Below are 14,418 nucleotides of genomic sequence, written 5' to 3'. Positions count from 1 at the left end.
TGCTCTTGGTTTTGCTCCTTTAACTTTGAGAAATTATTCAAAATTGTGATGACATAACTAGCTGATGAACAGTTTAACAGCTACAGGTGCTAAATTGTTGATACAAAGTGTTCTGATGATGAAAATGGAATCTATGATATCTGTATGGGTACAGAATCAAGTTTTGCACTGTTGTCATTAAATAAAATAATATAGGCAAAGATAAAAAATTTGATGATCTTAAATTAACTTGCAATGATAGTACAGGTTCTAGTGCTATCAATAAGAAACATTTTGAAGCCAGCTATGGTTGGTTTGAAAGATTCAAGATTGCACAAATCTACAAAGCATTTCATTAAACACTCAAAGCAGCCAGTGTAGATACTGCAGCTGCAGAATGTTTCTGCAAAGTGCTAAGAATGATAATTAGTGAAGGACAGTTAAGGTGCCAGCCTACTGCTCCAGGAACCTAGGATTGAATCTGGATATTATTCACAGGTAGTCTGTCCCAAATATGTCAGGCCTATCCCTCACCACCTAGCCACACTCTTGGATATGGTTTAAAAAACTGTCTTACTGTTGTTAGTGCCCAGAGAGAAGAGAGTTAAAAAGTAATTAATGAATGTGGTTAGACAGTAAAAGAAATTCTTGTATATGAAATATCTCTTTAATCCAAAACTTGTTCAGTAGATTGCCTCACAGTTGTGTTTGATAAAATTATTATGAAAGGTATTTTATCACATTTTATGATATGTAAACAGTTATGTCATATAAAAATTCCTCTTTCCACGATATCTAGATAATATGCTCCACTTATATCATTGTTTTTCCATATAGCACTGAAGAGAGGTTGTAAATATAAATCAACCCGAAATGCATTTAAATGCTGTGAGGCAGTCTACTGAACAAGTTTTGGATTAAAGAGACGTTTCATATACAAGAACCAATAGACAGCAACCATATTATAGTGTACTAAAAGAAGTGTTTATTGCAGACAAGAGTGCCTTATTTTGAAAACATCTACCAACTAAGGATAAAATTAACATTCCAAAATAAATATCTGTATTAGGATTTAAGACTGTAAACATAGACAAACTCTAGTTTTAGGTAGGAATGCAAATCGAGATTTTAAATTTAATGTTCTCTTATCTGTAATTCAGAAAATCTCAATGTTATGAAATGATAACAATCCACGAAAAACCTTTTTTTACGAGTGTTATGTCACTATTAAATTCCACAAGTACTTTCGACCTCCACCGAGGTCTGCTTCAGGTGGTGTCCCACGAAAAACCTTTGTAACGAGTGTTATGTCACTATTAAATTCCACAAGTACTTTCGACCTCCACCGAGGTCTGCTTCAGGTGGTGACTGGCCGTGTTTCGACTGGACCGTCGTAACGATGTTGCCAACGAAGTAAATAAATAAATGTGCGCGTCGGGTTTCACCCCTCCGACCGCCATTGCTCGAACTCCTCGAATAAATACTTCCACGCCTGTGTAAGTGTTTCCCCATCCCTGTAGTTGATGCAGTTGCCCCCCATGATAGCTTTGTGAATCTCCCAGGCCTCCAGGTGATGGATGTGATCCGCACGGAATGCATGTCTGATAAGTTTGGTGTTCCGGAAGTCTGCCCTATCCGGAAGTCAAACTTATCAGACACGCGTTCCGCGCGGATCACATCCGTCACCTGGAGGCCTGGGAGATTCACAAAGCTATCATGGGGAGCAACTGCATCAACTACAGGGATGGGGAAACACTTGCACAGGCGTGGAAGTATTTATTCGAGGAGTTCGAGCAATGGCGGTCGGAGGGGTGAAACCCGACGCGCACATTTATTTATTTACTTCGTTGGCAACATCGTTACGACGGTCCAGTCGAAACACGACCAGTCACCACCTGAAGCAGACCTCGGTGGAGGTCGAAAGTACTTGTGGAATTTAATAGTGACATAACACTCGTTACAAAGGTTTTTCGTGGGACACCACCTGAAGCAGACCTCGGTGGAGGTCGAAAGTACTTGTGGAATTTAATAGTGACATAACACTCGTAAAAAAAGGTTTTTCGTGGATTGTTATTATTCAACGCAGTGTTAAGTTGTTGGAAGTCGTTTATCTTAGTTATGAAATGATATTCAAAAGTTAGCCTTCCTGTCTACTGGTGAACAAAAATGCCTAAATACCAGGTATATTTAATGGCTGAGCTGTGAGTTATTGCTATTCCTAAAATGAAATCCTTTTGTGTTAAATAGAATTTAGACTTTAAGACATTAGTATTGTTAGCTAATGCTCTTAGTTACCCAGTTTGTCATAATGACTTATCAGAAAATGTAAATTTTACTTTTTATCATCTAACATTACATCACAAAAATCTTGCGACTAGATTAAGGAATCACAGATTTTATGTGTTTATTATATTAGACAAACATTTCAACAGGTCCTACTAACGGAGAAAATAAAACTACCATAAGTTGACAAATTGCTTATGATTTGACAAGAAATAGCTAACATATCTATACAATCTGACTCAAGAATTTTATGAAAATGGGATAGATGAATTCTTATCTTATATATTGTGAAAATTAGTAATGAATTAACACAGCTAGATTACAAACATCTTCCAAGGAATGCACTTTTTAAAGATACTCTTACTCAACTAACTTTAACAGTAAAACAATATACAGAAGTTCTGTGAAGACATTGACATTTTTACAAACATTGATTCTGACAGAAAAGTTCAAAGGTTGCATTGCCTGTATAGCATGATATCAGTTTCTATAATGAAATTTACTTGGATGGGGAGATACATGTTGCAATTTTTTTTTTTTTTCTTTTCTAAAAACATGTATCCCAATATCTGGTGTGGTAGCTGATGAATACGTAGATTTAGTATATGTCTCTTTAATCCAAATTAGTAAAAACGGCAGACTCTCTCTCAGCTTTTAGGTTAGGTACTCCTTTATTGCAAATCACAAATGCATTTCGGGCCTATATGAGCCACTCTTCAGTGTAAATGCTCAGAAGACAGAGTAATGCTTTTCTAATTGTATGACACTCACAATGATGTTTTATATAATCCAAAAAAAAAAAAAAAAAACACATGAATGTGTATTGAATGACACTATTACACAGGTACAATTAAAAACCTGTAAGGTATTTAAAACCTTATCGTGTACTTTAAGACGTTATCAGAATACATCATGTTTCTATTACAGTTTATCATATTTGTTAACGTTATTGTTGTAACACATGTATCAATTGAACATTTAGAGACAGTTCTCAGAGGAATTGAGGAACTAATTTGTTTGTTCAAGTTAAAAACTTGTTTAAGTTCATGAAAGTTGTTATCTTGAGTTTATATGTTAAAAAATAATTTTTTTCAATTTATTTTGACACTTTTCCCCCACAATAAATTAATCTTTTTTTATTTTTCTTTTTTGGAGGTTGAGAAATAAAACTTTCATGCATTAGAATTTGAATTGCATGTAGATAAAAATAGTTGGTAACTCCAATTATTCCAACTACTTTAACCTACATAGTATGCAATTTAGTCTTCTTTCCAAATATCTATTTTTTATTAAATGTATTTTAATTTATGATACTAATATATTTAGATTATATTAAAATTATATTACGTTTAAAAATTTACATTATTAATTGTAAATTTTGGAAAAACTTAAACTTTATATACACTGACAATTTCAGAGGTGAATCAGATGGTGATGTTTACGAAGAAGCTGAAAGATCTATAGGTAATTATCAATTTTAAGAATATTTACGTAAATTTTAAAGTCCCAAGGATTAATTTACTTTCAAATAATAATGTTCATACAAATAATTTTGGGTCAGTTTAAAGTTTTTATCCTTTTTTTTTTAACATTCCAACCAGATTTAACAATATTAATTAAATTCTTATTCAGCATCTTTAGTTACATCTTGAGTTAGCAAATCCAGAGTTATAAGTTAACTTTAAATTATATCTAGTTATCTTGTGCCCAAAATTTTTGGAATTTAATTTTATCATTTGGAATGTTTAAGATGGAACTTCAGTTCACAATATGATAAAATTATAGCTTTACTCACTCTTTCCAACAGATAATTTCAGTCATGCACAAATTTTTTTTATTTTCTTGAAGTTTTTCTAGAGTTTTTACTATTGTAATAAATTTTATTTATTAGCTTGTAAGTTGATAAAGTTAACTGGCATTGTAACAGTTTTTATAATAATTTTTTTGTCGCATGATTTACAAAACAAAAATGCATCATGTTATAGTAGATTGAAACTTATCACTTTTGAAAGGAAACATTTTTAAAATTAGTATGAAAACCAATATTATAGCATGGCATTGCCTTTTCCTATCAACCCTATTTGCAATGAGAGCTCTAACTTAGTATTATTGAATAAATATGAATGGATTTGTCTCAGTTAGAAAATTTTTCAGGATCTGTGAATTAGTAAATGTATAGTTTTGCTTCACAGACATTTTTATTAAACATGAATTTGAAATTGTTATTGTGTTTACACTTCTGTACATGGTGTAAGATTGAGAGTTACACATTTTGTAAGGTTATAAGTAAACTAAGGTAAGAACTAATAATAATGTAAGATTTAATTTCAATATACAGAAATTAAGTAACATAAGGATCAATAAGTAATACAATAACTTCCCGGCAATTCTATCCGTTTCTTACAAAAATTAAGTCGCAGACACACGTGAATTACAATCAAGACATGAAATACAAATACCGTACAAAAGTTACTAAGATCGAAGTCTTCAACGAGTTTCTTTCTCCCTTTGTTCTCGTTGTCCCGATCAGTCCTCGTTCCTTTGTTTTCTGTATACCTCGTACTTCCGTCGATCCACTCTTGAGTCTGTCCTTTCTTCGTCTCCCCTTTTTCGCCGCTCCTGTTCCCTATTTATACTCACCTCTCTCCCCCTGCTGGGCTAATTGCCCCCTTCGGGTCAAACGGACGGTGTACCTGTTTGGCTTACCTTAAACAAAGGCCATTGTCTGATATAGGCACAATATGGCGAACGATCGCCACAATAAAAGTAGCATACACATTTAATTTAAAGACTGTCTCTAAGTTGTAAAAACTGGTACAGTTCTATCTTTACTCCTTTTTTCACAAAATTATAAAATCTCCATTCTCCTCCTGTTGCATAGACAATATCTAAATGATATTCAATTTCCTGCCATGTGTTCTACAACATCTGTAGTCTAACAGAAGTAACAGTGTTCTGTATGTACTGTACATACAAAGTTCTTGAGGTTTAGTTATCAGTATAAACCTTGTTTTTCATATATCTCTTCCAGATGAAGAAGTCCAGAGACATAATGTCAGAATCACTGGACCATGGATATAAGGCTGTAACGATTGCATTATTTCATCATCATCTACAGTATTAACTTTTATATTAAACTTGATACATTTCATGGTTAATACAATTAGACCATAAAAAAGAAAATATATTCTAAAATTAATTCCTTAAACATTTAGATTTATAGTACTTTGATTATTAAATTTAGATGTCTGGTTTTAAAATGTTAAATTATTTTCCTTTCAGTTAAAGTAGAAGCTGGCAGTAGTACGGATAATGAAACTGTTCCACAAACAGCAGTCCAGATGCCTGAATTTGAAAACAGGCGAGAAATTTCTGCTGCCGAAGCGTATTCTCGGTATCAGGCACAGCAGGAGCAGGAGAATCGAAGGGTGTCGTTTTTTCGACATCCAATTCGATGGTATGCTAATATGTTTGATGAAGATTTGCTTTACTTTCCTTTATTTGCACATCCATCATTTCTGTCTCCAGTTTTCTATCCAAATCACGGCATACCGGGTGCCTTTGCTTTTCCACATCAGAATTTGAATAATCACTACAACGCAGATTATAACAACAGGGATTATCGTTCTCAAAACAGAGGAGGCACTTAATGAAATCAGTTTTTACAAAGCATCAAACTTATAATCAACTTTTTACTACGAATAAAACTCTGTGATTTTTATATAAATGTTTTGACAAATATTTTACATATTTATAAAATTGTTACTACTAAATAAAACAAGTTTAATATTAAGCATTGTCTTAATTCAAATTTGATACACCAGATACACCAGAATTGATAACAGTTCAAGTGATATATAGATAGGATTGCAGATGTCCCAGTTTTTGGATGATATCCCAACTTGGTTTGTAATTTTGTCTTGATTGGAGGAAAAGTATCAAAAATTTATGAAAATTAATTGGAAAGAGGAGCAACTTTCAGAAGCCCCCTAAGGTAAGAAAGGTGGCTGTAGTGTGACCTGACCTTGATGTCCAGTGCTAATGCAGCAGCTGAACTACTGTCAGTTCCCTCTTCCTACTCTAATACATTCCTATCCCCTTTCACTCCACATAGTATCCTGTCTGCTCTAATTTTACATGTCAAATTAGAGCAGACAGGATACTATGTGCTTTGAGTCGTGATATGGCTAACTATTCATTATGCATGCTTATTGTTTTCTCATCATAATTAGTGGATCTTAGGTTACATGAAATTTAAGTACTTGGTGTAATATGTATTGTATTAAAATGTAAAATATTAGTGAGTCCGCCAGGTGGCGATCGTTGTGATGCATCACGGGAACGGCACCTGAGCGCTCACTTTGGTTGGAACCTTTTCACAATAAACATAACATGGCGCAGTCGACAAACGCTTAGAGAAAGACGAAAGATTCTCCCGTACTAGATTCAACATGTCCACGTTTCAAAATCTTCCTCCTCCAAAACCGATGTTGGNGGTCGAAACACGGCCAGTCACCACCTGAAGCAGACCTCGGTGGAGGTCGAAAGTACTTGTGGAATTTAATAGTGACATAACACTCGTAAAAAAAGGTTTTTCGTGGATTGTTATTATTCAACGCAGTGTTAAGTTGTTGGAAGTCGTTTATCTTAGTTATGAAATGATATTCAAAAGTTAGCCTTCCTGTCTACTGGTGAACAAAAATGCCTAAATACCAGGTATATTTAATGGCTGAGCTGTGAGTTATTGCTATTCCTAAAATGAAATCCTTTTGTGTTAAATAGAATTTAGACTTTAAGACATTAGTATTGTTAGCTAATGCTCTTAGTTACCCAGTTTGTCATAATGACTTATCAGAAAATGTAAATTTTACTTTTTATCATCTAACATTACATCACAAAAATCTTGCGACTAGATTAAGGAATCACAGATTTTATGTGTTTATTATATTAGACAAACATTTCAACAGGTCCTACTAACGGAGAAAATAAAACTACCATAAGTTGACAAATTGCTTATGATTTGACAAGAAATAGCTAACATATCTATACAATCTGACTCAAGAATTTTATGAAAATGGGATAGATGAATTCTTATCTTATATATTGTGAAAATTAGTAATGAATTAACACAGCTAGATTACAAACATCTTCCAAGGAATGCACTTTTTAAAGATACTCTTACTCAACTAACTTTAACAGTAAAACAATATACAGAAGTTCTGTGAAGACATTGACATTTTTACAAACATTGATTCTGACAGAAAAGTTCAAAGGTTGCATTGCCTGTATAGCATGATATCAGTTGCTATAATGAAATTTACTTGGATGGGGAGATACATGTTGCAATTTTTTTTTTTTTTCTTTTCTAAAAACATGTATCCCAATATCTGGTGTGGTAGCTGATGAATACGTAGATTTAGTATATGTCTCTTTAATCCAAATTAGTAAAAACGGCAGACTCTCTCTCAGCTTTTAGGTTAGGTACTCCTTTATTGCAAATCACAAATGCATTTCGGGCCTATATGAGCCACTCTTCAGTGTAAATGCTCAGAAGACAGAGTAATGCTTTTCTAATTGTATGACACTCACAATGATGTTTTATATAATCCAAAAAAACACATTGTATAAAATATCATTGTGAGAGAATGACACTATTACACAGGTACAATTAAAAACCTGTAAGGTATTTAAAACCTTATCGTGTACTTTAAGACGTTATCAGAATACATCATGTTTCTATTACAGTTTATCATATTTGTTAACGTTATTGTTGTAACACATGTATCAATTGAACATTTAGAGACAGTTCTCAGAGGAATTGAGGAACTAATTTGTTTGTTCAAGTTAAAAACTTGTTTAAGTTCATGAAAGTTGTTATCTTGAGTTTATATGTTAAAAAATAATTTTTTTCAATTTATTTTGACACTTTTCCCCCACAATAAATTAATCTTTTTTTATTTTTCTTTTTTGGAGGTTGAGAAATAAAACTTTCATGCATTAGAATTTGAATTGCATGTAGATAAAAATAGTTGGTAACTCCAATTATTCCAACTACTTTAACCTACATAGTATGCAATTTAGTCTTCTTTCCAAATATCTATTTTTTATTAAATGTATTTTAATTTATGATACTAATATATTTAGATTATATTAAAATTATATTACGTTTAAAAATTTACATTATTAATTGTAAATTTTGGAAAAACTTAAACTTTATATACACTGACAATTTCAGAGGTGAATCAGATGGTGATGTTTACGAAGAAGCTGAAAGATCTATAGGTAATTATCAATTTTAAGAATATTTACGTAAATTTTAAAGTCCCAAGGATTAATTTACTTTCAAATAATAATGTTCATACAAATAATTTTGGGTCAGTTTAAAGTTTTTATCCTTTTTTTTTTAACATTCCAACCAGATTTAACAATATTAATTAAATTCTTATTCAGCATCTTTAGTTACATCTTGAGTTAGCAAATCCAGAGTTATAAGTTAACTTTAAATTATATCTAGTTATCTTGTGCCCAAAATTTTTGGAATTTAATTTTATCATTTGGAATGTTTAAGATGGAACTTCAGTTCACAATATGATAAAATTATAGCTTTACTCACTCTTTCCAACAGATAATTTCAGTCATGCACAAATTTTTTTTATTTTCTTGAAGTTTTTCTAGAGTTTTTACTATTGTAATAAATTTTATTTATTAGCTTGTAAGTTGATAAAGTTAACTGGCATTGTAACAGTTTTTATAATAATTTTTTTGTCGCATGATTTACAAAACAAAAATGCATCATGTTATAGTAGATTGAAACTTATCACTTTTGAAAGGAAACATTTTTAAAATTAGTATGAAAACCAATATTATAGCATGGCATTGCCTTTTCCTATCAACCCTATTTGCAATGAGAGCTCTAACTTAGTATTATTGAATAAATATGAATGGATTTGTCTCAGTTAGAAAATTTTTCAGGATCTGTGAATTAGTAAATGTATAGTTTTGCTTCACAGACATTTTTATTAAACATGAATTTGAAATTGTTATTGTGTTTACACTTCTGTACATGGTGTAAGATTGAGAGTTACACATTTTGTAAGGTTATAAGTAAACTAAGGTAAGAACTAATAATAATGTAAGATTTAATTTCAATATACAGAAATTAAGTAACATAAGGATCAATAAGTAATACAATAACTTCCCGGCAATTCTATCCGTTTCTTACAAAAATTAAGTCGCAGACACACGTGAATTACAATCAAGACATGAAATACAAATACCGTACAAAAGTTACTAAGATCGAAGTCTTCAACGAGTTTCTTTCTCCCTTTGTTCTCGTTGTCCCGATCAGTCCTCGTTCCTTTGTTTTCTGTATACCTCGTACTTCCGTCGATCCACTCTCGAGTCTGTCCTTTCTTCGTCTCCCCTTTTTCGCCGCTCCTGTTCCCTATTTATACTCACCTCTCTCCCCCTGCTGGGCTAATTGCCCCCTTCGGGTCAAACGGACGGTGTACCGGTTTGGCTTACCTTAAACAAAGGCCATTGTCTGATATAGGCACAATATGGCGAACAATCGCCACAATAAAAGTAGCATACACATTTAATTTAAAGACTGTCTCTAAGTTGTAAAAACTGGTACAGTTCTATCTTTACTCCTTTTTTCACAAAATTATAAAATCTCCATTCTCCTCCTGTTGCATAGACAATATCTAAATGATATTCAATTTCCTGCCATGTGTTCTACAACATCTGTAGTCTAACAGAAGTAACAGTGTTCTGTATGTACTGTACATACAAAGTTCTTGAGGTTTAGTTATCAGTATAAACCTTGTTTTTCATATATCTCTTCCAGATGAAGAAGTCCAGAGACATAATGTCAGAATCACTGGACCATGGATATAAGGCTGTAACGATTGCATTATTTCATCATCATCTACAGTATTAACTTTTATATTAAACTTGATACATTTCATGGTTAATACAATTAGACCATAAAAAAGAAAATATATTCTAAAATTAATTCCTTAAACATTTAGATTTATAGTACTTTGATTATTAAATTTAGATGTCTGGTTTTAAAATGTTAAATTATTTTCCTTTCAGTTAAAGTAGAAGCTGGCAGTAGTACGGATAATGAAACTGTTCCACAAACAGCAGTCCAGATGCCTGAATTTGAAAACAGGCGAGAAATTTCTGCTGCCGAAGCGTATTCTCGGTATCAGGCACAGCAGGAGCAGGAGAATCGAAGGGTGTCGTTTTTTCGACATCCAATTCGATGGTATGCTAATATGTTTGATGAAGATTTGCTTTACTTTCCTTTATTTGCACATCCATCATTTCTGTCTCCAGTTTTCTATCCAAATCACGGCATACCGGGTGCCTTTGCTTTTCCACATCAGAATTTGAATAATCACTACAACGCAGATTATAACAACAGGGATTATCGTTCTCAAAACAGAGGAGGCACTTAATGAAATCAGTTTTTACAAAGCATCAAACTTATAATCAACTTTTTACTACGAATAAAACTCTGTGATTTTTATATAAATGTTTTGACAAATATTTTACATATTTATAAAATTGTTACTACTAAATAAAACAAGTTTAATATTAAGCATTGTCTTAATTCAAATTTGATACACCAGATACACCAGAATTGATAACAGTTCAAGTGATATATAGATAGGATTGCAGATGTCCCAGTTTTTGGATGATATCCCAACTTGGTTTGTAATTTTGTCTTGATTGGAGGAAAAGTATCAAAAATTTATGAAAATTAATTGGAAAGAGGAGCAACTTTCAGAAGCCCCCTAAGGTAAGAAAGGTGGCTGTAGTGTGACCTGACCTTGATGTCCAGTGCTAATGCAGCAGCTGAACTACTGTCAGTTCCCTCTTCCTACTCTAATACATTCCTATCCCCTTTCACTCCACATAGTATCCTGTCTGCTCTAATTTTACATGTCAAATTAGAGCAGACAGGATACTATGTGCTTTGAGTCGTGATATGGCTAACTATTCATTATGCATGCTTATTGTTTTCTCATCATAATTAGTGGATCTTAGGTTACATGAAATTTAAGTACTTGGTGTAATATGTATTGTATTAAAATGTAAAATATTAGTGAGTCCGCCAGGTGGCGATCGTTGTGATGCATCACGGGAACGGCACCTGAGCGCTCACTTTGGTTGGAACCTTTTGACAATAAACATAACACTTGGGTGTTAAATTGTAATGGGGGAAGTGAGGTGGTACATCCATTATTTGTCTCAGTTTGATGTGAAAATCTAGCATGTCTATTTATAGAAAAATCTGTTATTTCATTGAAAATCTTTTATTTCGGAAAAGATACACAGTAGAAACTTGATTAACCAAAACTTTTTTTTTATTATTAAGAAAAAAGGTGTAGCATTGTACTGTACAGTACATATTACAGAATCGAAACCAAACTACGTGTAACTGAAAATTACTGTCATTGTCAATTCTAATGCCATGAACTGTTATATATGTAAAATTTCATTAGATTGAGTTAATTTACTTTAAACATTGTAATCAATTACTATAATTTAAAGGTTTTTAGTTTTATTCTTTCTGCCCTAAGAACACTTAAGAGCAGTGGCACTCCCACACTATAAAAAAGGGGCATCCTATATACAGTATATGTATATATAATGTATATGTTCTTTGATTAACACAGTTAACCCTTGATGCTATCACATTAATCAAATACAATGGTACTTCAGTACTTGACCAAACAATTACCACCCGCTAGAACAAATTTTTGGTTAGTAACATATTTTTACTTTAATTTTTTCATCGGTAAAAAGTTTTGTGATAAACCTTAAAAATATCAATAAACCTTAGAGTTTCCTTGGGAATTAAGAAAAGTGCAACCTGACGACAAAGAGGGCAAGTGCCCAAATGTACAAGCACCCTTGCTTACGACCCTTCTTATCAAGCCCATTATGGATTTGATCAGTCCCGTAATGGGACAACTGATGGGGAGGACCATCCCCGAAAAAAATTAACAAGGTTTTTCAACCCATCCGGAGTGGTTTCATATGTTAATAACTTAAGCTGATTTAAGTTATTAAGTGCAGTGAGATGACATCCAGTGGCACGTTATAGCTTCTTGGGTCTTAGACAAATTTGAATTAGGCAATGTACAGTGTTGACTTAAGACATTTTTTTTTCAGGAAATGTTTTGGATGAAATATTTTCTTATCAAAGATTGGTTGGGAGCCTTAGACAATTGTCCATTTTACCCATAGGATAATGTGCCACTGGACATCATATCCACACTGCCAATGGCTTGTTAAATTCAGCTCTGCTTTTGCTGTGAGAACATTGCAATTGCTATTGAAGGTCTTTTAACAATGCATACGGTGCAGCTGTTGGAATATTTTGCAAATTATTTAATTTGAAACATTTTAAATGTAATTCATTTTTGCGATGTAATGGTTCATATAATACAGTATGAGGATAAATTTATTTAGTTTTAAAATGCAAAATTAGAGAAGAAATTTGGAGATACTTGTTAAAATTGAAAAAATATTTAATTTTCTATATTCACGTGCATTTTTGAATTACACAAATTGCAAACAGGAGCTCAGAATAAAAATTTTTAAATTTTCATTTTTTTCTAATTTTGCTTTATAAATAAATTAAAATCATTCTCACAAACTTTATATATTATGTAAAGTAAACCTTCAAAAGTGTTTGCAAGAGATGATAAGAAGGTTCCTAAATGTGGGAAGTAATGCATATAAACTAAATTTAATTATTTTTGTAGAGAATTAAATAACTATATTTATAAAAATTTATTACACAATAAACAATACTAACAAATAGAAATGTCAACTTAATTTATTGTTTCCTTTATATAATGATTATTAAGCAACATAATTATTCATTAGAATTGCAATTTGTACTATATTACATTACTCACAATTATTAAGAAATATAAATTTAAATGACTGAAATTTTTAATTTCAATTATTGTAATTTAAATTTTAAGGTTACATAATTAATGTATTTTAAATTTTAAGGTTACATAATGTTATATAACCTATCAGAAAAATGTTCAGAAAATGCAACATGTTCACAGTATGTGCAGCAAATAAGCATTATATCAAAATATGAAGTTATAAAAACAATAATAATTATAAAGTATGCACTAAATTTCAGTTGAATTTTTCTTATTGAATATATTCAAGCAATCTAGTATGGCTGATGCTCCTGATAAAACATCAACTAGAAGAGGAAAATAATTTTCTGTAGTCTTCTAAGCAAGTAATCATTATTTATTAAATCATTTATTATTATATTACAAATTACACATAGCAGAAATCTTCACAACAATTAATAAATAATTGATCAGTGAATATTTCTTATGATAATAATAATATGTGGTTCCTGTGATAAATATTTTTTTAAACCTGAAAAAGCAATGTTTAATGTCCTAAAAAGATTTGTTTAAAAAAAGGTTTTAAGATGTAAGCAGAGCATGTTTTTTCTTAATGTACTAATATGGAATAAGAAAGTTGAGTACATTATCAAACAATAAAACATCATCTTGGGATGAAAAGTCTTTAAGGTAGTCTTTTTTCTTCAATTATTTACGAGGAAAATTTATTATTATTGAATTTTAATACATCTCTTCCTGTGTATATAATCATTAATACAGTTTACCCCCCTATAACACTGTTGATTATTCCGTTTTATATGAATTCCATGTTGTACGAGTCACTTAGATTTAGATTTAGAGTTAGATTTTATAAATACGTGAGCCGTTCACAGCCCGGCACATGTATTTGTAAAATCTAAGTGACTCGTACAACATGGAATTCATAAAACGGAATAATCAACAGTGTTATAGGGGGTCGACTGTAAACTATTTCTATGTAATGGTTTAAGAATCATCACTCATGGATCTGTCAGCTGGAAAACGGAACAATTTTACACTTTTCGCTGACAAATTTTTACAATTCGGTGCTGAATACCAAACCATTTTTTAAAAAAAAGTAGATAAGAAATTCAATTAAGCTCGAAAAGAACAAATAACCAAATTCGCTCTAGAAACACCGTACACATAACTTCAAAGGACCCAATATGGCGACTGCCGTGATGCATTACGGTATCGCGTCCAGACCTTGAGTGCA

At 31.8% G+C, this 14,418-nt stretch overlaps 2 protein-coding genes across 3 annotated transcripts in view; both read left to right on the top strand.

The window, feature by feature from the left end:
* Positions 1 to 6,341, top strand: part of LOC111624476 (T-box transcription factor mls-1-like) — a 45,940-nt gene extending 39,599 nt beyond the window's left edge. For both annotated transcript variants that reach the window (XM_023367323.1, XM_023367329.1), the window contains exons 6-7: positions 3,680 to 3,726; positions 5,545 to 6,341. In XM_023367323.1, the coding sequence (XP_023223091.1) occupies positions 3,680 to 3,726; positions 5,545 to 5,912 (415 nt within the window). In that variant the 3' untranslated portion in view covers positions 5,913 to 6,341. The remainder of the gene's footprint in view (positions 1 to 3,679; positions 3,727 to 5,544) is intronic.
* A 622-nt stretch (positions 6,342 to 6,963) lies between these two features.
* LOC111624118 lies at positions 6,964 to 11,159 on the top strand. The gene is made up of 3 exons (XM_023366904.1): positions 6,964 to 6,998; positions 8,498 to 8,544; positions 10,363 to 11,159. Exons 1-3 carry the CDS (start codon positions 6,964 to 6,966, stop codon positions 10,728 to 10,730), a joined length of 450 nt encoding a protein of 149 aa, XP_023222672.1. The 3' UTR covers positions 10,731 to 11,159.
* Positions 11,160 to 14,418: the final 3,259 nt, after the last annotated feature.

Source organism: Centruroides sculpturatus, unplaced genomic scaffold, assembly GCF_000671375.1.
Source record: "Centruroides sculpturatus isolate CEXI.00-Female unplaced genomic scaffold, Cexi_2.0 scaffold27, whole genome shotgun sequence".
NCBI classification, from domain to species: domain Eukaryota; kingdom Metazoa; phylum Arthropoda; class Arachnida; order Scorpiones; family Buthidae; genus Centruroides; species Centruroides sculpturatus.
Note: the sequence above shows the minus strand (reverse complement) of the source record. Positions and strands in the feature narration are given on the sequence as shown.